General features: G+C 36.9%; 3 protein-coding genes across 4 annotated transcripts in view; 2 read left to right on the plus strand and 1 right to left on the minus strand.

Annotated features, from left to right (window-relative positions):
- LOC142339883 (uncharacterized) overlaps positions 1-23,886 on the minus strand; it is a 49,065-nt gene extending 25,179 nt beyond the window's left edge. For both annotated transcript variants that reach the window (XM_075390203.1, XM_075390204.1), the window contains exons 1-3: positions 23,601-23,886; positions 20,156-20,351; positions 18,729-18,878 (exon numbers count right to left, since the gene is read on the minus strand). In XM_075390203.1, the coding sequence (XP_075246318.1) occupies positions 18,729-18,878; positions 20,156-20,351; positions 23,601-23,867 (613 nt within the window). In that variant the 5' untranslated portion in view covers positions 23,868-23,886. The remainder of the gene's footprint in view (positions 1-18,728; positions 18,879-20,155; positions 20,352-23,600) is intronic.
- The window catches only part of LOC142339245 (T-complex protein 1 subunit theta-like), a 300,794-nt gene that overhangs the window by 127,633 nt on the left and 147,676 nt on the right, over positions 1-25,485 (plus strand). The window lies entirely within an intron of this gene.
- The window catches only part of LOC142339249 (transmembrane protein 203-like), a 179,986-nt gene that overhangs the window by 127,633 nt on the left and 26,868 nt on the right, over positions 1-25,485 (plus strand). The window lies entirely within an intron of this gene.

Here is a 25,485-nt window from a genome sequence, read left to right on the forward strand (position 1 = left end):
ATAAGCCTTATGACTATCAAAACAACATCAAAAATAAGCAAAAACCTGTAATTCTGTAGAAAAATGCGAGATGAAAGTGTTGAAGTCACATAAACCGTAAGTTTTTCTTTGAAAACTTTATCAAAGATCCATTGAACGTCTTCTTTAAGCCAACGGCAGCTATCAATATAAATGATAAAATTAAAAAAACCATTAATATGAAAATATCCAGTACGAAAAAATTTGAAATCTTGTGGAATTGAAGTCATATAACCAATAGTTAGAAGTAGTATATAATACCTACGTAAAGAAAGGGGGGTTATCATTCGACTCTTAACCATAGGATAATAGGTAGTGGCGGTTAAGTGGGAGTAGGATAGGCGGGATAAAATCTTTCCGCCGCTGTTTATATCCCTCTCCTATTCAATCATTCTCTTTTGAGTCTTGCCGCTTTTGTTTCCCTTTAACTTTGCCTTCTGTCTCGCCGCTTGCTTTTGATTTCAAAACACTCAAACAAATTAAATTAAAACCAAATTTCACACTGCATGCAAAATCAATACTGGTTCAGTTTTGCGTGTCTCTCTCTGGGCAATTAAATTTAATTATGCACACTAATATCGCCTTGCAGTTTTGCACACTGGGCCCTCTGACTCGCTTTCACTTGCTTCTTCTGCCTCAAAATTAATGAACGGATTATCGGGCGTAGCGTTTTCTTCAAAACTGGCATCGAAATCATTGATATCGCTACTTTCAATATCCGAATCATTTATATTCTGAGCAGCGACAAAACCGGGGTCTGGTGGTTGCCATGTGTTTGAGCTTGGGGTGGTATCTGGAGAGGAATGTGGTACAACAAAACTGTTATCCCACTCTGGGCTAGAGCTCAAAAGTAAGTCGCTAAAATCGTCATAATCCCATTCCACATCGTCGTTATTCCAATCAATTTCATCGATAGCATAATCGACAATTTCATAATGGCCAAACGGGAGGGTTTTTATGCCATCGGGTAGTATATAGCGCTTGTTGTCAAAAGCTGACAGACAAATTTTGTTTGTAGTAACTGTCTGCAGCCTGTGGTGGTCGGACACAATCCTGGTGTTCTCTGAGCGCAGGTGGTTTCCAGTGCTGATAGTGTTTAGGAAGTCGACGTGGCGAAGATGTTGTTGTGCGGCCCTCGTCACCCCTTTTGCTGAAAGTTTTCGACAACCTAAAAGAAAGAAAGAAATGAGAAAAATTAGGTGCTATTATAATTACTAACCCCATATGTAAATATAATACGATATAACACCTTCCAGATGCCTATTAACCCAATACGAATTTTTATACAACAACTTACAATTTTGTTTTTTGAGAGAATAAACTTACTTTTTGACAGGATGGAGTACAGCTTCGGCTTCAAACAGATAAAGTCAGTAATATAGTCGCCGGCGAATTCGTCCTTGTATTTGACGACGACTCTTTTGTTAGTGGTATTGTAAAGAAAGTGATTGGTTGGGTAATTTGAGAAATCAAAATGACTTAATACTGACTGAGGCTTCTGCGATAACTCTGTATAAAAATCGTCGCTTTTTATCGCTTAAAGGAGACTATCTGTATCGCTGTAAAGAAGGCGACAATTAAAGTTGGGGCGCATGACATTGTAATGGAATGAGTACATGTGGAATTTTGCAAGATCTAATATAGTCGCTCCCACAATTGTGGGAGTGTTCCAATAAATGGACTTTGGTCGTGTGGTCAAAGCTGCTAAATTCTCCCCAAAGATCATATAGCGATCAAACTCAAATCTGGATATTATCTTCAGCGCATGCTCGGCATCTCGTGAGATCGTTATTTTATTTCTGCGTCTTTTCGATTCGCAGTTTTTACCATAAACTGCATTATTCATCAGTTTATAAAAGTTCTCTTCAAACTTGATTGAGGCAACTTGCCGTTTTTCACTATTTAGTGTAATGTATGGCGACAGCCAGTTTTCTTGTCGAAATTGAAGCACTCTGTGAACTTTCCTGATTACCAAGCCGAGTTGGACATAAAGTTTCAGCAGTTTGTAGTGGACCACGTATCTCTCTTTATCAAGGAACGTTTGCAGGAGTTTCTTTACTTTGGAAGATGGGAGATTGTGTTGTTCTTTTAATTCGATCTGGTAATCGCTCAACCACTCATCTTCAACCACGTCTTTTGTGGGTGCCAACGGAAAATCGCGATGCTCATCATGAAGGCTCGGCGGGTAAGAGATATCGACCTCTACAAAGTATCCAATGCTAGCGTCATCGGCGGTGTCCAAAATCTATTGAAGGTGAATATCTGTGTTGAACGCGAAGTCGGCGAGCGGTAGTTTCTCTAATTGCATTACGCCACCATAAAGGTTATTAGCGTCGACACAGAAACCAAAACAGGATTCCTCCGTGCTATCGTGGTTGGGAATATAGGAGTTATTTGCAGTGAAGCGCCGACTTTCAAAGACAGATGTGACTCCACCGCGAATTGCGGCTTCAATCATGTCCAAGTGTTCGCGCTCAGTCAGTAACTCGACATTGGCTTTGCAGATTCTAAGTGATGCTTCCTTAGCCATATTGGGTAGGGTGAAGAAGTGCATACAGTCCAGTTTATACGTATCGAAACTCAACTGTCGATGGAATTCGCAAACACATGCGAGTAGTGCACAGTCGAGCTTCAAGTATGAGTCATGATAACCCTGCAGTGTTCCACATTTCAGAATTTCCCACATCCTGCGTGCATGTTGTAAATTAGTCTCCGTTACCTTCACTGCCCCTCCGTCCAGAGTGTTACCCCACTTGCTCAGTGGCGGGAGACTGGTGTCACTGAACTTGGACCGACTAGTCACATAAGAGTAAGGGTAGTAGCCTTTCTGTTTAAGTAGCTGAAGGTTAGCATCAGATAATGTAGAAAACATTGCCCTCATTATTTCGAAACGGTCATCGGGTAAAATTTCAACAAGTTTCTCTAAAGAACTGTTCATCATCTTGAAGGAGTCTATGAATCGAAGATATTCGTAAACTTTCACTGTTTTTCCCTTTTCCGTTACGAAAGTGTCAATAAGCACACCAAATGTCATTGATATGTATTTTTCGTCGGTGGCTGGTATGACGCTGATGCTTGTGGTTGGCTCGCAGTTGTTCAGTGCCAATCAAATGTGATGTAAGTCATAATTTTGAATATTATGACCCACAACAGGGGTGAAATTGATATTTCGTCTCAATCGATTGCATTTCTCATGTGCCCATCCCAAGAATTTACCACTGTAGAGGCAATGGTCGAGGTCAATTGTGTTCTCTGGATCTTCCGTTTCTGAAAACGATTTTTCACAAATCCAACAGTGCGTAGCGTTAGACTTTCCCAAGTTTCGTCTATCGCTTTTGAAGAAAGGGTGCTTCCTTTTCTGCTGATGAATATCTCTGGCTAGTTTGTGAAGCATTTTGACAAAATTTGTCATGCAAGCAGGAGAACTGTCTACATGATGAAAGATTGGCTTTGATGAATGGTGATCTATCACTGTTAGCGCAAAGCCACACGGTTCATGTATCTCCTTGACCTGTGTAAAGGCTTTATCACTTGGTCCCTTGCAAGTAGACACGGGTCGTAAGAAAGACGCGAAGTCAAAATAGATAACAAGAGGGACAAACCACGTAGCAGCCAAGTTCGTGAACTTGTATGAGTTGTTCTCACTTGAAGGCATATGAATGACAGCAGGTGCATTTTTGCAACTGTTATTGAGATGTAGGTTGTAACTTTCAAGTCCTTCTCGACAAATCCAAAAACAGTTTCGACAAATTTTGTAGGAGAATCTGTAATCAAGTTCTCGCACGTAGCAAACAACCTTCACCAGGTTTGTAATGAGGACGTAGTGATGACGGTCACAGTCGTACAGCAAAAGTAAATCCATTACAAAATCTGAGCTGTATGACGAAATTTTTAGAGGGAAAAACTGGCCGTTATCGTATCCAAACACGTTTACCTGAACGTTGTTGAGTGTTTAAAATTGAGGAATGTCTGCAAAGCCCATGGGCATAGTAAAATCGCCCAGAGGTTGATGCAGTCCTGGTTGATTGTATGTAGTTGGTGAAGTTTTGTCGGTTTGATAGTTTCGATCAATTCTATCTAAACTTATCTGATGATACATGTGATAAGCGGCCACAAAACAATACCTGAAGCAATCTCGATCTTCGTGGTTCCTAACGTTGAGCAATCCTCCGCAGTTGGCAACTTTTGACGGCAACGCGATGTATGATGAACCAAGAATTGGTATGAAACGTGCGAATTTGACGTCAACTTTGAGAACTTTTTCGAGTGTCCAACCACTCCCCAAAGAGTTGAATGTTGTCAATACGCTCATCATCTTCTCCACCATTTGCCAATACGCTTCATCCGACAGTCCGTTTGCATAGACAGGAGTCATCAGAGAGTTTGCGTATATTTCAATACGGTCATCTTCTGGCATATCCGGCTCATCATACATAACTTTGACAAGCCGCAATTTTGCACACAGTTGAACTTTTTGAGGACCCTGGGTCAACTGCTCACTTATTAGAGTGTCTATTTTGGGTTTTTGTATCCGCATAAAGTTTTCGAGATCATTGGACTCTTCGGCCGCTGTTGACTCGAACGATCTCAGTACTCCATGGAATGCACTTTCCAACGGAGTGTCTCGAGGCTGAAATTGTTTACCTAGGATGGGTAAGTGATGAACGGAAGTCATATGCTGTACGTAAAGATGGCAATCGTTGAATCCGAGTAGGCAGCTTTGACAGCAATTGGTGAATCGTTGGTGTGCAGTTTTCATGTGTTCTTCGAGCAAAGAAATCTTCCGACAAGTAAACTCACATAATGAGCATTGATATACGGGTAAACCAATCTCATCAGGATGGAATTTATGCTCATGCCTGGAGCGATTTCTTTTTGTACTCAGAATAGAATCACAATAACGACACTGGAAACCCATTTTTGAATTGTCTAACTTTAGTATGAACGAATTGTTAAACTCGAGTACGAACAGTTGAGCTAGAGAAACGAATGAACAAGAAATGGCTTCTCGGGTTTACAGTTTTAGAGACTACAGTACTGCATAGGCGCCAAATTCGAAGTTTTAAAATGCTGTTTTCTGATTGGTCGGTTTTGGCGCATACCTTTATTTCGAAACTTTGTTACTTTTGAGAGAAAAAAGATGTGTTTTCAACTCTCCATTGCAATCGTATGCCAAAATATACCACCACAGGGAACCCTACCGAGTATTGCTGATCATCGTTTGTGTCAAAAAACTTTTTTTGAGAACCTGGAAAAACATGCTAATATTCAAAATTGTAATAAAAAGCGCTTTTTTATGCATTTTCAATTACGGATGGTTAGAGTTGTCCTACGTTCTTAGGTCTGATGAGCAAAAATGCTCCCAGTGCCGAGAACATAGGACCCATATAAAAAAATTGCTCAAAAATAAACAGAAAAAAAGTTTGTTTTTCTGTCAATCAAGTCATTAATTAACAATTACATGACAATTACATGAGATAAACATGTGTCTTTTTTCTGAGGCCTTTTTTGATGACAGCTGTTATGAGATAAATTTACACTGAGGGCCCAATAAGTCCAAAAATTTAAAGAAAACCGATCTAACATCTTTCCTTAGGGTACTTCATATGCTAATTAATGCCAGATGTTAATGTGACATTAATTGCCAGATGTTTCGAAAATCGGTGAAGGAGCCGTTTTTTGATGATGATGCTTATGAGCAATAATGTCGGGCATCAAGCAGTGAGAACAAAACCGTTGCAAAAATTTGAATTTTTCTTTCAGTAATTAGTAATTAGGTTAATTAACCCTTAATTAGTCGCTAATTAGAGGCTAATTATCTCCATAACGGATGAGTAAAATTTGACGATTTTGATGAGATGTTTTTTGTACTTTAGAGTATGCTGAGTCTTACTGAACAATCAGTTTCATCCCAAGTATTTTTTGGAACCCTCTTTTTTGGGGTCAAAGGTCAGTGGTCATGTGTTAAAAAAGAGTTTTTTTTCGTTTTTTTTTCAAACTAACATGCTCTTTTTTTTCAATTGATCCCCAAGTAACAAATGAGAGTTGATTCTAGTGTAAGCTGAAGAGGGCATCTACTGAAATAAGTGTCAAAATTTGACGTTTGAAATGCATTTTTTCGAAATATTTTCTTTGATTATTTTTTATTTTTTGAACAGTTCTTCGACTTATGAATTGAATTTGGAATTCAATCCATGCTACAGCTGTGGCATGGAGTTAACATGTTATTAGCGTCAATACCGCATACTCTCACATATGGCTATATCTCTAAACTTTATGTTTATTATATATAATAATAACAAAATTTTTGCAGATTGGGAAAAGTATTTCTGGATATAATATTGAAAAACCTCACCACGTCATAGTAGTTGTAATAATTGAGTGTTTGTTAGGAAACAAATGTTTACGTCATAATGAAAATCTTTTCTGAACATGTTTGAACTTGATCAGTAGCAATGTTTTAATTTCTTTGACTCAGCAGATTTAAAGCTATAAAACAGATTTAAAAAATTAAATTCAGCTTTTAAAAAGTTGAAATCACACATTCTTGATACAAAATCAAGTTAGCATCTCACTATATAAAAGAGTTTTGTGGTGATCCATTAAGTTTAGTTTTCAAGTTAATCAAATAAGTCCATTAAAGTATTCTCAGGTAGCCGTTTCTTTGGTGCATTGCAAATCTTTGGCGTGTCTGTGTCACCAAAAACACGTGCTGGTTCTGGTGTTTGAAATTGTGTAGCTGACAGTAACGTTGTATCAAACTGGTTGTCACTGAACAGAGCCGTAGAATTGTTCTTGTGAAATCCCGCAAAGAGGGATGGACTAGATGTCGGTGTCAAACTGGGACTCGGATCAACTGCTGGTGTTACTGGCAAGCTGGCTGAATCCAATTGGGATTGATTTTCTGGGGAGCAAGGTGATGACTTTATGCCCCACATGTCAGCTAAGTTTTCGCAAGCCTGATAAGCCCCTAGCTGGTTTTCAAACAGAGGCACACAGTCGCAATCGTAACGAAACAAAATTCGTTTAACGTCGTCAGGTAATGACTCCATGCCAAGATGTTGAAATGTTGGCAAAGTTTTTGGAGGTAAATGCCCTCCTGATGTAATAAGACTGCAATCTGCTGGTTCTGTCTTCTCTGGTAAAGAAGCAATTGCGTTAATGAAAAGCTTGGGTATCAAGCAGTGCTGGTAAGTTCACCAAACATCGCCTTGTCTCTTCTGTTGAATAAGCACAACAAAGTTTTCGAACACTGTCTGATAAACCAATGTTCGCTCCAAGGAAATTACAGATTCAGCAAGTATTTGAACGGACATAATTTTTGTACAAATTTTGAGAAAGAAATTAAAACCAATTTGATAGAAGACTGTTTGTAGGTGTTTGTCTGGTAACGAACTGTTGAAAGAAAGCAAAGTGCACTGAACGCAAGGTTTAAAGAAAATGAATAACTATTTATAAAGTAAGATTGCACAACGTGTAATTCAACAAATTATATCTGGGGTCAAATATGGTTTTAATTTTGGTAGTGTATGTGCTCTGATATATGCTCTAAATTTCGTTATTATACATGGGTCGATACACTTTATAGTGTGTACTAACTCAGTTCTTATCCAGAGCGTATTTTATTATTAGCATTTCATTGTACGCTGGTGCATGTTTATTCTTATCAGAATTTCCTTACTGCTGTAGGTTCACTTGTGCTTCTAATTATATCACACACCCAGGGTCACATCTGTTCCAAGTTAAAAGCATATGGCCCGCATATAATTCCAATAAACAGTGTACACTGAACTGCTGGTCCAAATACACACCTAGGGTCACATCTGTTTTCTCTATAGAACCCAAAACATGTGGTCCGCATATAGTATCAATAAACAGTGTACACTGCACTGCTTGTTCAAATGCCCACCCAGGGTGGGTCACATTTGTGTTCTCAAAACATATGGTACGCATATAATTCCAATAAAAACTGTACAGTGCACTGCTGGTCCAAGTACACACCTAGGTTCACATATGTTTTTTGTCTTATCTAAGGTCACAGCTGAAATTAATTATGCAATATGTGAACAACAGACAGACTCAAGTACGCCATAGGCGTACTTGAGCCTGTATTCACAAATCATTTGGATTTAATTAGGCAATTTGACGACACTTGTTTAAACCCAACTTGCCGCCCCATTGAGTTGGAGTTTTACACATTATAACACTTGAAAGTAATAAAACAAGTTGCACACTATGCCTTTCACGTCCACTAAAGACACAGAGTTTGGAGATTGTTATTTCGATATTTCCAAAACTGATAAGCGCTTAATCAGAGCAACGCTGAAAACCTATGAAAGGACAGGGACATATGTATTTCTGAAATTGTTCAAAAAAGCAACAGACGATTACGAGTTTGAACAGAGAATTTCTCTAACTCTTGGAGAGTTTGAAAAATTGGTCAGCTCAGCTAGCAAAATACAGAACTCAGTGGCTGACCAGCTGTCAACAACAAAACCACCACTAGCGAAGAAACCAAAAATTCAAAAAGAAGTTGCCAACAACGATGGTTGAGGCGATGTTTGAGCGTTCTCCAAATTACTTTAAACAATTTCAGAAACAGTTCAAATTTCTCATTCTTGAAGAAAAACCTAGCTTTTCTAATGGAAATTTTTATGCAGTGTGTGCACCTTTTGATTCCGAATTTTGCGATTTAGTAAACAGTCATTATCACGTTCTGATTGATACAACTACTTTTGAAAACGAAACAGTGAAACGATATCAGAGCTTTCCTGTGCCTTGTGTTTATACAGCTTTCAAATTCTTGTTTTGGACTGCACCAAACTTGGAGACTAATGGAGACGTTTTTACAAAACTCAAATTGGCAATCGAATTCAACGGTTCGGGAGAAAAAACCGATTCACAGTCAGTGCGCAAGCGACTGCCAGTTTTTGCTAACCACAACAATTTATCGAAAAGCAGCTCTGCAAAACAAACAAATGTCAATCTCAAACCGAGTGCCAAGATGTCAGTAGTTGCTCAAAAAACTATCTACAATGCCCGGCCTCCATCGAAACAAGTTCAAACTGATTTTGTTAATAGTGAAACTTTACGAAGAGTTGAAACAATTTTGTATGGTCATCATTCTGGCGCTGTTTGTCAAATTATGGATATTTTTATGAGTGGATATGGAAAATTGAATATTGATTCTGATTTATTGAGTGTTCGCTTTGTGTATGAAAAAAAAGTAAAGTTTTGAAAAAAAAAATAAATTTCTCAAGTTAGTAAGGTTAGAACATCATATGAAAAGCGAAACGAATCAATTCATTATCGCTAATATTTACAAGTTTTTGAGCATTGAAAACAAAATGAGCAATATAAATACAAAAAAGTAGACAAAGTTTAGAGTTTGCTCTTTGAATTGGTTGATTCTCCAAGAGTTGATAGATGTTGTGATTGCTGCCAACGGAAACGATTCTTTGATATAGGTGTTTGTACGATGAAATGGGCTGACCAAAGTGATCGGCAAACAAAAGTTGATTTTTTTTTCTGCATAATAGTAACCAGTGGCTGCCAATATTTTCAGCAGTTGCTGCATTAACAATAAGGAAGCTGTTTCTGTTCATTTTTTCCGGAAAGTTGTTGGCCACAAACACACTATAGAATTTATATTTAAGAGTTTTGCAACCTTGGATTAAACCATTATTATCATCTTCATCCATCATTAATTTGTCAGAATGTGATTCTTTGATACTCTTCTTGCACTATCAACAAATATTGTGCTAGCTTTTTCGCCAATAATGAATAATTCTATATTGTTCGGTAAGACCGCAGAAAATTTCAACTCAATAGAAATTGACGAATTTGTAAGCTCAGGATGAATAAAATCGTGGGATGCTTGTTGGGTGCTGGTCAAATCAAAAACCATTATAAAATGGTTTGGGTAATCTGTCAAACTTATTCCATGACCATTGTCGATGTAAGCTAAATCGGATATTGTGTTAAAGTAAAGACGTTTGTCATCACTTGTTGATATCGGACTATCTGCTACAGGTAAACCGTTTCGATAAATATAAATCTGCTCAAGGTCGAATTTGCGGAAATTAAATGGATTTTGTCTGTTGTTACCAAGAAACGCTTCGTTAGTGTTCAGACAAATTGCTAGTCTACGAATCGGTTCTCTGGCAAAAATATCTTCTTGTTTCCAACTGTGGAGACATGTTGACGTCAGGAACGTTTTTGTTAGAGTCTCCAAGTAGGGATACGAAGCTGGACTTGTTAATAAAGTTTTTTCAATAGCGGATACAACATCATCGTTCAATGTCATCTTGTGCGCATACAAATTAGCTTTGACAATTTTTACTTTGTAGTGCTTGGCAGCATCGTCAGACATTATAACAAAATCATCTATTGACCGTCTAATTGCAATGCGAAGTGTCACACCACTTAGCAATTGTCTGTCACAGGTGAAAAAGTCGACTGCAACTTTACCGTAGAATGTGCACCCAGCTGATCCTCTCACTAAGGCTTTCCTTCTGTTCACTTCCGCAGTTGACAGCGCTCCTGGATTTTCTTCGTAGAAGTAACCCTGACATGCCAACCAGGTGTTTTTTGCATCTTTGTTATGTGAAAATTCTGTTTCAATAAAACTTTTATGAGCATAGTTTCCGTTAGCGTTTGAAATTTTTAGTCCATTAGCAGACACTGTACAGTCAGAGAAGAGTGAATGTAACATATTATTGCAAAAATAGGGAGCATCTGTTTTCGTAACATCTGTTGCTGCTCCTGCGTCATATCTCAAACCAGCTTCTGATGACTGGACAATTCCACATTTTACTTCCAGGAAAATTTTCTGTAAGTCAATAAAATTATTTCGGTCACCGGCGACTTCAAATTCTAACATGGGTCCATTTGGACTGTAGACTGGGCCCAACTTTTGACAAAAACTACCATCGAAAGTTACTAAAAGAGAAGGTTTTTCGAATAAATCCAAAGAACTGTGAGTTGCTTCTGATGGTAATAAATTAGCGATCATCGTTCACTCTGGCAAAAAAATCTGACCGACTTCTTTTTGGAGCTCTGTGCGTTGAAATGGTTTTTTTGCGTTTGTTGATCGCTTTCTGTGGCTTGACTCGACTTGACTTCCTCCGACGTGAAGTATTTCGTCGAGATCCCCCAGTCTGTTTTTTAACAGTTTTTGTGATTGTATTTTTAAACGCCTGTTTAGGAGATTTTTTGCTTCCGACTACATCCAAAATCTCTGGAACACTTTGTTTCAAAAGCTCCTTCCCGATACGCTTCGCTGTAGGCAAAATGAAACGACGTGCTAAAGGCAGCGCAACACGTCCAATGCCTGCAGCTAGGGCTCCAAAACCACTTCCTCTTTGACGATAATGTCCAGAGAAATGAGGCAAAGACGTTGCTTGATTCGCATAATAAGAATTCATTTTAGGAGGAAAATTTTTTGAATTGTAGTGTTAGAATAACTTTTCCAGTTCCCGAAACGGGAACTAATTGTCCTGTTTCCGTTCTCAGTTCAATTGAAATCGATTGAATTGTGTTGGTTAGGAGCTTCTTATAGTCTAAATTTGTAAAAACTATCCAATGAGTTGGCTCAAACTCACAAACACTACCGTTTTTCAGACGTTGTTTTGAATCAATGACTCGCAAAAGAGGAGCCTTAGTGTCACCAACGTATTGATATTTAATTATGTTAGTGTAAATGAAAATTAGATGCTTTCCAGCACCAAGATCAGCTGGGAACTCCCCATGATAAGCTTTCGTATCATCATTTTTCATAAACTTGTTCGCATTGGGAATCATTTTGTACCCAATATGTATTCCATTACCGTCATGAATACCCTTAAATCCAATAGTGCTCGGAATTTCCTCGCTGGGAAATGTAATTCCCTCATACTTGCCAAATAAAATTTCATATTTTCCAGTGCTCTTCAACTCTCTGAAAGCAAAATTGGGCAGTCCAATTGTTCGCTTAATTGTAGCAAAAAGTTGTGCCACTGTATCAAAGGTGCCTGGCATAAAACTAAATTGTTGTCCACTATATGGTCTAGAAATAACATTAGCTCCTGAAGACATCTTTTGGGAATCTTCATAGTCTTTTAAGTTGTACACAATTAGATTTCCGTTTACTATGTTTTCTATTTTTGTTCGGAATATGATTTCACTTAACGCCACTCTCCAATTACCTGCAAGTTGGATTTCGTCATTAAAAAAATTTCGAAATGATGCAAGTGTGTTTGAATCAAATATTTCCATTGAAGCGGATGAAACAACGTGAACTGTAAACTCGTCTTCAAACCGGTTGTTGGACATTTTCAACGAGAGGGAGCCTGACAAGTTGAAATTCTGGTTGATAAAATTTTTCTTGAATTGGTTCTTTGTCTGTGTCGACTTAGGAGTATGTTGGTGGGCTTAATGTCGGTATTCCCGTTATTTCAAAGACTTCGTCTGTGAACGATTGCTTGTAACTTTTCCTGAATGCTTTATCTTTTTTAACTATTCTCACAAAGTCTCCAATGTAAAACTTGGGCTTCTGATTTGAGCTTGTTTGGGCTGTCAATGAAACTAGTCGTGGCACATCTTTTTTGTAACTTTGTTGGGAGCAATTTTAGTTACTCGATTGGCTCTTGAATTGATTGTTTTCACAAATTGGTCTAATTGGTCAATGTAGCTATAGGTCCACTTTTCTTCGAGATACCGATGAATTATCTTTTTGAGAGATCAAATGTTCCTCTCTGCAAAAGCTGACTTTTTTTCACTGAAAGTACTATATAACTGAATTCCGCGTTTGTTGCACAATTGTTTGAATTCTCCCAGAAATTCTGTGCCATCGTCAACCCATACTTTTTCGGGCTGTTTGTTTTTGATCATCTTTTTGAATGCTTCAGCAGCTTCTGTTGCGTACTTTGTTTTTAATGGTTCCACTCGTAAATATCTTGACAAACAATCAACCGCTACTAGGAGATACTTGATGTTGCGGTTATACTTTGCTAATTTATCAACGTGTGCCAAATCTAGAGACCAAATTTCGTTAATGTCGGTACTTTGTGTCGGTTAATGTCGGTTAATTGAACGGTACTTTGTGAAAGACGGCTTTGTCTCCAAATAGGACAGGACTTTGCCTATAGAGAGCTTGCTTTGAGTCTGTAGTCGTTTTATGCTTCCATACGAAGCTGGTCCTTTTAAATACCATTGACCCAATTTTTTTACTTCAGGAAAAGAAAGACCACATCTTCTGACTGGTCTCTTCTTTGTCTGGCGTTTGGTCCGTTTCTTCTTTATATTTTTTTCGGGTTGGTTTTGAGCCACTGAGTCGTTCTCCAGTAGAGGAGAACTCTTGTTGACTGGGTTGTTCTCTACTTGGGAAAAATTCTTGTTCACTTTCAGACGAGGCTTCCAAGCTTTGCTTGGCATGTGTATTTGCAACAAGATGAGGTGAGATATTAAGATCAAATAAAATTTTTTAGTATTTTTCAATGTCAATTTTTTTAGTCGGTTGCTGTAGATTGTACAGAAATGTTGAAGCTTTGATGCCCAGTGTTTGTTTATTAACGTGAAGAACGTCGTTCGACTCTATGGTGACTGTTTCAGATTGGTTAATCAAGTCAAGTATGATTTTTGATCTTTTGATTTGGTTTTTATTCATAACTTCTAGCTCTATCATTATAGAGGTGAAATCGTCGCTTTTTCTTTGTTTTTTCACTACCGGTTCAATCTCGCTGTCTTCGCTCATGGGTTCTGTTTTCTCCTCTTCTGCTGTTTCAATCATCAGTTTGTTTGCAGTCTCAACTGGTTCAAGTGCTTTCTCTGGTTTTTCCATTGAGTTGAACTGGTTTCTTTGCAAAAGAGACAGCTGTGTAGCTTTTTGTTTATAAAGGGGATTGTCCAAAACTTCTTTTTTATCGGTTGATGTGAAGCAAACATTCGTTTTGGAATTAAAATGAATTCTTCGGAGCGCATTATGATTTTGTCAAATATCGATAACAAGCGAAACCAACAATTTTGACCAAATCTGTTTCTCTAGCAAAAAGTTGCCTCTTTTCTTTCAAACTTGTTTGTCTAGACAATAGTTTTTTGAATGATTTTTCATAACCTTCTACAACACTTTTTCTTATTGGACCATTACCATTGACAATGTTGAGCAAACATTCGCAAAGGAATTTATTGAATTTATTTGGAGCTCTCTCGATATTCTCTTTTAGTTTTGTATCCGATATGTCTAGCAGCCGCCCCAGCATACAAACTTCTTTCTCTCTCATCGCTCAAATTTGTGATAACGGCTTTAGCTGATGGCAGATAAAAAATTGATGGTCCTGGAGGAACAATATTTGAACAGTAGCGCAAGACATCTGATGTTTTTGGATCCAAATCAATTAATAAATGACCAAACGGTTCTTTGGTTGCGAGCTCATAGCTTTCTTTTAAAAATTGTGCATTATTCAACTGTCGACCAATAAAACTAATCTGTTGTGTGTCACGGGGTGATTTGAACAATATGATATGTGTTGTGTTTAGATCAATTGTTCTGGACCATCTGCTTTGCTGGAACAAATTGTGTTTAACATAAATTACACTGATGTTTCTATGTCGCCCTGCGGTTGCTAATTTGGAAAATTCTTTGTCATTAAAAATTTCTTCACATGAATCATCGAACACAAGAAGGCAGTTCTCTAACTCTGAAATGAGCTCAAAATTGGAGAATTTTTTAAAATGTATGTTCAGTTTCTTCTCTAACGATTGAAATTTTGGCTGATCATGCTGATAAAAATAATAAATTGTTTGAAACTCTGGGAAAAATGTGCCAACTAATAACATTTTGAAAATGAGCTCAGTTTTCCCGCAGCAAGACGGCCCGCAAACAGCCATGAACAACCGGTCATTGGTAGAAATAACTTTATTCATAACTTTGGATTTGGAGGAGCGTATCCAACTGTACAAGAAAGAAGTGAAAACCAAAGTGTGGATTCTTCACAGTCAAGACTGAAAAAAACCAACTTGGTGAGAGATACAGTTATAAGAAAAATTATTATAATGATTTGTGTAAAGTATACAACCTCTGATCGAGGCAATCTCGAATTGCAAAACCTCCAAGATTGTCTTTCTTGGTGCTCGGCGTCAAAAACCAAGTCAGTTATGCCTCCACCCGGATCTAATTGATCTTCGGTATGACTCATTGTGAAATAAAATTGTTCAAAAAAATGAATTGCTTTCCAGGAGTTTTACATAATTATTTAGCTATAAAAAATTCATAAGAAACATATCCAGAGTCTTCGTCTCTTGTTTGTAAGTGATTGTATAGTTTGCATTCATCGAATCTTGTTTATCTCTAAAAACAATTGACTCTACATTGTTCTCTTTAATCAGCTGCTTGATGTCATCGGGAAGAATCTCATCATCCAGAGACATCAGAACTGGTACTGCACGCTTGGGCGTAGGTAAAGGGGTTAGTTTCAACCTTTCATTTTCTCTTGTAAAGACATGGTACAATTGAAAGTACTCCAGTAGAGAAAGATACTTCTTGAAAGCTTCTATTTCAGCACCAGCACACACAATCTGCTGTTTTCTCAAAACTGTTTGGCCTCTTGTGTCAATTTTTTCTTCCTTGATAAGAGTAACCGTTAACTGATTTTCAGGCGTTATGCAACTGTAAACTGTCAAATTTGGAGACAAATTCACTTGTAGTAGAGACGGAGCTGGTTTCTCTAACCGACAATTCATTCGTCAGCCACTGGTAAAAGAGTTTTGCCTTCTTATTGGCACAATGCTTGGTTCTCTGTCGTTTTGGGCAACTCAATGCATGTAATTTACAAACCGGTGTCTCCCGATACAACTTCAAGTGTTCAATTTTTGGGCAGAACAAAGTTTTCAAGTTGATAACGTTCCTCTGTAACAGCTGTCGTAAAGTTTCCGTTTTTTCTAATCCTTTTGCGTAAAAATCAGAAAAGGGAAATCGAAGAACTATACTTTGAAAAATCTGTTGCAAATAATGATAAGGGTACTCTCCTGTCTCCCACGAGAGACCATGAAGGAATTAAGATACCCACAGGAAAGATCTTTGCTCACTCGAACAAAGTATGTTATATGATTTTGAAGGTAAAAACGAAATTATATCGTTGTAATTTTCGGTAGATACCGCAAGTTCTTTTATTATAAATCCAGATTTTTTACTTCGAAAGCCTTCAAAATCAAGAACAACCACTCCGGATTTCAACATTCCAGCAAATTGAATAAACTATTTTTGAAAGGTTTTACGTATAAACAAAAAGCAATTCCAGTCACATGACCAAGGTACTCATTTGTCACTGAACAAGGTAATACGTAAGAATAGCTTGGACCCTTTTCACTATATTCATAAACAAAACCGGAAGCGTCGTGGAGTATGGCATGTAATCTCCAAATTTTTAGATTTTTGAAATGTTTGTCTAACGAAGAATTATCAATACCAATCAAACCTCCGTACGGCCGCAACTTCAACGCAATATCCAAATCAAGATCCGGATCCAAATGCAAACAAGTGGCTAAAAAGTATAAAAATCGTTTACCGTATTGTGAATATTCTTTTTCGATTTCCTTGTAAGTTTCGTGAATACTTTTCAAATCAAGCGTTGCTATAGTTGCCATTTGATCTATGCACACATTCTCCCAATAATGATCAATTTTTGCTAACAAATGACCAAAACCACTTAATCACACGTCTAAATATCACATAATAAGCCCCTCCCCTCTATTAGGGTAATGAGACTACTTTTTACATGTAGCGTTAAATTCAAACGACCAGAAAGAACTAGCAAGAACGGCGGAATAGAACAATCCAAACGGCAATAAACAGCAGGCGTAAAGATTTTATCCCGCCTAGCCTATTCCCACTTAACCGCCACTACCTATTATCCTATGGTTAAGAGTCGAATGATAACCCCCCTTTCTTTACGTAGGTGTTATATACTACTATTAGAAGACAAAATTTTTTGTTCATTGCGCTTCGTTTGACTCCAAATGAGGTTTGTCATTAAGGAAACCTCAATATGAAAAGTGGCTCGTCCCTAAGTGACTAAAACACAAAAAATATGAACAATTTTCTTAAAAAAGAGCTCTCAAGTAGAATTCAATTTTTTTTATTTTGTTAGTAAACTTTCCTATGAGACCGGAACTAGTCTTTTTAGGGCTTTTCATCTATCAGGAACATAAAATTGGTATACTTTGTGGAGTAAAATGCAGTTTTGAATTACTATTTTTGTAGAAAAAATCTTATTTTGAAGAAAAATAACACTAAATGTGAACAAAATCATGCCAAATATCCCGTGTTCACACAAAAGTTCAATCCTCGATAACTCGAAAAACACAAAAAAAACAAAAAATCTTTTTAATTTCGAATTCTAGACTTCTTCTGGACGAGCTTTTCAATGATACCTTTCACATTTCTCTACGATGAGTATATCGATCGGCCAAAATTGTCTGAACATAAAAAACTCCATTTGAGTATATAGTTCCTCCTCCCCACAAATTGGGTCGGAACAAATAAAAAAGGAAGTCAAAATAACGCAAAAATTTATCGGAAAAAGTTTAGTGTCTTCAAACATCATTTTTTAAATCGATTTTTAAAGCAAATTGAAACAATTAATGCATTAAAACTCGCTCTTTATACTGATCCAGCGTGAATAAAATTAATAACAAATTCACCACTTAGTTTGGCTTGCCATTGCAAAGAAAATGTCGAAAAATTGAACAGTTCATAAAAAAAACATTCACAATACGATTCAGATCTTTTGGGTTGAAAAGAAAGAGAGCGCGCAGATAATAAGCTTCGAGAAGCTGACGCCAGCCAATCATAAGTCACGAAATTAAAACAGAGTTTTTAAATTTGCCACCAAAGTTTAATGTCATGCAGCTTAGTGTAAGTTGTGCAGCCGTTGTGATCAAAATCAGAGCTGAATAATGATTAATAGCACACGTTTGGTATTATAAATGTTTTTGAGAAGTTATTCAGCTCCGAAGCCAAGCTGAGTTGTTGCAGCACTCCGGAAGGCGCTAACAACCGTGTGATTAGGTTTTTAGTCAACTGACACCAAGCACACTGCAATTGATTAGGCTTTCGTTTTCCGTCACTTTTCCCCCATTCTTCATGTAGCAACAATGGCAAGAAAAGAATGCCAATACCAAAGCAGAGTTATCACTTTATATGGTCTGTACAGGGCTAACAAGTTATTTCATCGGTAAGTTCTGCAACTGTAGTTTAGCAATGAGAGTTGATTAAAAACATTACCAAACGGTTGTTATCGATCTCTCATGGTTAATCAACAATTAAGCGTCGCCTAGGAGTTTGATAACTTCTTGATATTGATAACAACCGTGTGGTAATATAAATTGCACGTGCCGAGTGCAGTCACAAAGTTTTTAATTAGAACACACACGTGCACATTTTAGAATGCCGAAAGTCTGCAGTGCCAGAAGTTAAAATCCGAGAAGTTGCTACTTAGCCAGACTTCTGTTGACTTCCGTTGACTTTCGTCATTAAGTCAGAATTTTGAACGGTTCGCGGTTCTCGATAAACGCCAGAAGTTCTCAGTGACTTCAAGCAGAGTCACGTAACCATTACTTAAATTGCTATAATTAAAAGTTGTTGGCTAGTCTACAGTAGTATAGCAAAAGCTAGAAGTAGCTTTCTAGCACACAGAGATGCCACAATTGGAACAGGTATTAACATGTTATGATACCTTGTCGCAAGTATTGCGTGTCTGAGGAATCACTCCATCTTGTCTTCATTGAAGTGGGGGAGTGAGCCATGGTCTTCAAAGTGGCATCGTTCATTCGGCAATAGTGGCTCAGTTGAAACCCACGCACTTTCACATCACTCGTCCAACCACCTATAATCAATACTCGAAAGTTTGCTTCCCACTACATTGGCATTGGTCTAAACAAATGCAAAATACGCAGAGGCAAATAATTGATAGTACCACCTCGAACCAAAAGTTTTGTGTACGGGTTCGGTAGGGCCTGACCTGTAAACCTGTATAGTAGTTGCAACCTTTTCAAAAACTTTGACATCAGAAGGTTCATAGTTGTGAATAGATCACTCGATTTAAATCATAAAAAGAGAGGACAAAAATATTCACAAAACATTGACAGCCTTATTCATATTTTGAAAATTTCGTTTTTTAAAGCCTGACTTTTTGTAAACTCGAACGAGGCAAAGTCTGGATCCCGAACCTTTTCTGACTGCCTGAGTCTTTTCATAATTTGAACTAGTCAAGGTAGGGATTACATCCCAATTTGGTCTGGACGGGTCATTTCCTAAGGATTTTGGAACGAGCACATAAACGCAACAAAATTTTAAACGATCCAAAGCTGGGATCATAGGGTGATTTTGGTCTTGTATGGATATTTTAATAAGCAAAAATGAATGGACGGGAGTTTTCAGAAGTCATTTTCGACGAGGACCTCAACCTGAGTTTTATTCATAATTCAACTGTTTCTCTTTCATGTAAAATAGGTAATAGTTCAATTAGTACTAAAATCTTTACCTTTAACTAAAATTACCCAGGCAATCAAAACACTACATCGCGTATCGAGGAAACACTCTGAAACAACATAGCCATTTGGCTCCACTGGGTTGAAGATATGAGCTTATTTTCATCTCTACTTACAGAAGACTTGCGTGAATTTTGCGACCGTTAAAACATTTACGAGCAAAACTGCCCAATGATACCGCCAATTAAATTAAACTATCCAGTAATAATATCCTATAACAGATTGGAAAATAAATGGGACACTAAACTGACCTGAGATCGCAAGTTAAGCACATTATGATACTGCTTTTGGGCACTGGTTTTACTCGGCACGCGTCCTCGTTTAGATCCATAAATAACCCGATACGTCAAAAGGCACCAGTCCAATATACGCTCAAGGTGCAGACGTCTTCTACCGGCCAATTTAATTTAAAAAAGAGTACATTTTGGTACGAATTAATGTGAATGGAGCGTGAAATCTTGTTGTTTGCCGCATTCAACACAATTACTATAAAGTTTCCTAAATTAGCTATATTCCTGACATTTTATAACAGCGAATAGGTGCAGCTCATTGACTGCAAATTGTGTTATTTTGTATAATTTTAAAGATATTTCACGTTGGTTTTACAACTAACTTTTCATAGTTGGGTATCTGCTCTGTAAAGTGACACAATCTGCAGTTTCTTCTGTGGCCCCTGATGTCCTAAGATACCACTTGTACCCACTATTTGCACCCTCCGAGGGGTTGGCATTGCAGTTCAAAGTGTTCACACTGTTGGTCGTGTACCCAACAGAGTCGACCGAGAACAGTTCGCAAATGAAAAAGGCCGCCTGAAAATATTCACAAGGTTATACAACTTTTTCTTAAAAAGATTCTCTTAGGAACTGCCGGAGGAATTACTGAAGTACGTTTTTAACATTTTTAAAAAGAATCTTTTTTATTCAAAAGTGCTCCCATTGATTTCCTTAACTTACGACCGTTATGATGTTAGGTAGACTTCAGACACGAAAATGTTGCCACTAGAGAACTTGTCTCCTCTCTAACTTGATACATAGGATGATCTATTACCACCTAAGTAAGTCAGTTTTCCTCTGAAATGTGTTTGTATTGACAAGGGACTGGTTCATACTGCAACGCTATAGCACCTGTAGACACAAAGAAAACGACAACGAGGTTAGCACATTTTCTTTCAAAACTCAAAAATATTCGAATTTATTAGAAGAATATTTTTTGAACCAATCAAAATTATTTGGTGCTTTTTATCTGTCTTCTTTATTCATCAGCATTGCGCCATTTCCTCATATATACACTATTCAACAGAAACAAGGTTGGAAGAGTGTACAAAAATATTGAGCGTAATGGTGCAAAAAAGTGTGTATTTTTTTATCAGTTTACCATAAAGTACACTCTTTTTGCAAATAGTGTAAAATACTGTAGACAAGAATGCAAATACAGTGAAATTTTTAAAAATTACACTCTTACACATTTTTCCCCGATTAATAGAAGTGACTATGCATTACACCCTATTCATTGCTAATTAGGGATGAATTAAGCGTGAAACCGTGGTCTGGTAGGAATTAAATGTAAATATATACCAGTAGTATAAAATTCCGACTAAAAATTCAACGGGGGGGGGGACAGTTTTTGGCAGGGTGATTTTTCAAGTGTCCCGCCCCGTTGTTGTTGGGCCAAAAAGTGTCCGTCCCCCCGCCGTTGAGCTTGTAGTCAGAATTTTATACTACTTCTGCCAACTCATTTTTCAGTCAAATTTATATGAGTGCGGCAGTGCTTAAATCTATCAAACGGTGCCTAATTATGAGTTAGAAAGCAGTTTTCCAGCGACTATAGTTTTCTACATTTGAAACACTATGTACATCATCAATCTTTCAGTCTGTACATGACAATGTGACATACAGTGTAGAGGGTGTTGTCAGAGAGTGGAAGCTATTGACAACAACATAATGGCCACGAGGCGAATGATCAAAAATGAAAATCAAAACCGAATGTAAAAACAATCTGATTGGTTTAATTTAAGCTACGAACAATTTGATAAACGGCAAAATAATCACTTGCCGTTGTTTGATTATCCATGTTTTGTGTTGCCTGTTCGCCTGACTCTCTCTTGCCTCAATTCCTCTCACAATGGAAGAGAGGGGTGGTTTTGAACATTCAAAAAATTTTTACAGGAAATTTTAATTTTAATGAGTTGAAGATCGACCAAACAGGTCTCTTGAAAATTTTTGCTTTGAATCTCAGAAAATGGATAAAAATAATGGCATTGTGCTATACGCTCGTTTGACTCTGAGGCTTCTTTCATGTTGTCGACACTGCAAAAATGCAATTTTCTGTAAGCCCTAGTATAAAAAAATTGGTAGATCAGTTGAACGAGATTTTTTAACATCAAAGTATTTTCGGATGGCGTCAAATGACATTTAAAATTTGAGATCAATTGAGTGTGCATTTTCGGGAGTTTCATGGCTGAGGTTTTAGTTCTGAGTTGAGAAAAGGCATCAATATTGCTCTTGTCGTCATCAAAACAGGCCGAACGATATGTGGATTGGTTTGACGGACGCATTCAAGTCAGCGTTATATTAAGTGTTCTTCTTTCCACAGCACTTGAAATATCATTTTGTATTCTCTTTTTCGTTGTGGAACTCACCCTCATGTGACCTCTATTTTATTTAGGTTATGGGGGATGAGTGTTCTACACATGATTTCTTTATGACAACTTAGGGTTATGGGTGTATTGGAAAGTAGCAAATGCTTAATCGGGTTCAAGAGTTTTCAGAGAGTTATTAAAAAATACAAAAATATCAGAGCAAAGAATTGTCAAAAAAATGTGCAGGAACCCGATGAATTTGTACGAGTGTTCTTACATAATTTCAGCGCTTTTATGCGCTTTATTTCGAAAGAATTTTGGACTGAAATTTTCTGAACAAAGAGTTAGAAAATTTAATCAATGTACTTTCCCAAATTTCCGTACTTTTCACTACATCAACAAACTTTTACAAATTTTGAACAAGAAAAATTTCGGCTCCTCTGCCCGGGTCAGTAAACATAGAAAACGTCAGTAAACACAAAACCATTTAAAACCCCCAAATAGCTAAAAACCAGATAAAGGATAAAAATTTTTACATCCCTATAATTGTATCTAATGTTTACGTGTTTTATCGGGCAATTCAAAATATAACTAATAAGCATTGTTTTGGTAACATAACCAACCTTATAAACAACCTTATAAACAATATTACACTGTTAATGAGAACAAGATACATATTGTGAAAGAAAGCAGATCTATTTCGTTTCGGCCCTCTGTTTTTTATGCCCCCAATTACACGATTTATATTATGTTATATGGTACGTTACTGTAAAAAAACAGCATGGACGCCTGAGCAGCGTAAAATTTATTTGCCTACTAAGCTGGTTGAGGTGGGGCGGGGAAGAAAAGATTCCAAAATTTGACAGCGTTAACTCTGCGAAGGAATTGAGCTAAGCCTTCAAAGAAATGTAACAAGATTGTATACGAAATACAAAAAAAACAGAATTCGGACAAGCAATCACTTATGTTTTGGAGTTCTTTACAATCAGAAGGACGGAAACCGTTTGCTAGATATTTAAACCGAAGTTTCTAATTTACTCGGAAATTTTGATAAATTGTAAATAAAAATAGCATTTTCAATACCTTATTTTTCAGCAAGGTAATGCTTCAGTGCATAACTCAAACCATGTCATCAAATTTTTCTACAAAGGGAGCTGGAGTTACTGGAATGTTCGGCAAACAGTAACGATCTGAATCCAATTGAAAATGTATGGGAAGTTTGAGGCATCATTTACGAAATAGACACTTATTTGGGAAGAGTGGGAAGAAAAGAGTTGAAAAGTTCACTCAGATGTTTGAATCCTGTGTGAAACCATCCACTCATACCGTCTACTTTATGTTTGAAAAAGCTAAAAGAGTAAGGAATTGTTACCAGAGATTGTTGTCTATTGCAATTTTTGAAAATGTTTTAGGTACAAATCGCGTTTTGGTGCCAAAGGGTAATGTTCACAGGGAAAAGAAAGAGTTCCTAAAAGCGTACAGAGTATCGGAGAGCGTAGCATCTTTTGACAACACAATAGGCATAGCAAGTTGACAGTCGAGGAGCTGTGACTCTTTCCAGAAGAGGCCCAGCTTTGATTAGACAAGGGCATTCTTCCAGATAGAGTGGAGTGTCCAGACACAAAACAATGTTCGTTTGTATAAACAAACATATAAGGATAGGAGGAATAAATAACTTGTGCATAATGTCATTATGACTTATAAGACCAAGAAAATGTTGAAAAGAAACTAGAGTTAAGATAGTCATATTAAATTTTAAAAACGTTTAATCAAAATAATTTATCAAATTTATTTCGAATTGATTTCTCATCAATGTAATTGAATTTTTCTATTGTTCTTTTATACAAAAGAATTATATTAAGACTTTTTGATGCCTTATTGTAAAACAATTCAAACAATTCAAATAGTGACGGACCTCAAGTCCCCTTTTTAAACATAAAAAATTTCACAAAGGTTATAGGAAGATCTGTTCTACTTTTTAATTATTCAACATCAGCCGAAAACGCGACCAAATTACAGTTGGATGGAATATCTGTTTAGAGCTGTTTTAGAGCTTTGTCTTTGCAAAAAATGAAAACGGTCATAAAGTTTTCAAATGAGAAAGATGATCGAAAACACGGAAAGTTGATTTCTGAGAGCGCTGATAAAATTTTCGGACGTTTATATTATACACGTAAGTAGCCGGAAGTCTTCTATAATACCATGTTTTTCTGCATTAAAAATTCTGTTTCAATAAAATTGAATTTTTGATAACAGTTATTCAACCTCCGGTCATACATAATTTATTATCTAAAATGATGAAAAAAACGTTTAAGTTGGCTTTTGGCTGGGTTACTTTTGAAATAGTGAAGTGCATTTGTAAGTTTTTCCCGAAAATGGCCTAATTGGAGGAAAACCAAATGCCCGAATGTTTTTCACAGACAATTTCATATATTTATTATTTGCGTAATTTTGCGATTTAAAACTTAAACAAATCTACATAACACTGGCATGCTATTTGAAAAATTACTAGTTGGAAACCATCTATTTTCGTGTTTAGCTTTCAACGTGCTTGTCACATTTCTTGGTCGTTAAAAACTGTCACATTTTCAGACGTGCATTAAGAATTGTATCACAGTCACTTTTTTTAAATAAAAAACATTATAACGAGGAAATCGACATTAGCTGCTGGTTTTAATAATTGATTGTTTTTAAAAATTTCATTTTTATACATCGCAAAATTGCTCAAAACCTTTAAAATTTTAGTGGCCGGTATTGATATGAGATGGTTTAAATTTTAACCTTATCCCTGCCCTAATAAAATTACACTATGAAGTAACCAAAATTGCGGGGCATAAAAGCAAATCGAAGTTTTTGTAGAATGAAGTTGTTTATTTATAAAACATCTAACTTCATAATTGCATGCACCCGCTCTTTTTCGATGGCTCGGCTCATTGTCTCATTGTCAACCGAGAGTAGGCTTACTTAAACATAAAACAAGCAGTGATTCAGTTGAAGCTTCAAATTGAACCAAATGGGTGGTATTAAAATAAATTTTGTTCTGTATACTTGAGTAAAAAAACGTCTGAATACCCCCCGTGTTTACAAAATGCAGTGATCAAAGACACCAAAAAGCCTAATAAGTTCATCAAGTCATTACCGTAGATGCAATGTGGAAGTGGAGTAAAACCGGGTTGACTTTTCTCAGAAACCATATATAAGACCTTGTAGTATGCACTATGGCACAAGGTGCTAATTTTGATATCTTGCTGATGTATCCAAGACTCCATTGACGTTCACTGCCTCAATGTTCTTTTTCTGCAACGATCGTTCGTAATATGTATTCAAAAACAATTGTTAGTCATGAATAGCGTATCGCGAATATC

This window comes from Convolutriloba macropyga, chromosome 5 (genome assembly GCF_964194025.1).
Source record: "Convolutriloba macropyga chromosome 5, txConMacr16.3, whole genome shotgun sequence".
Taxonomy (NCBI): Eukaryota; Metazoa; Xenacoelomorpha; order Acoela; family Convolutidae; genus Convolutriloba; species Convolutriloba macropyga.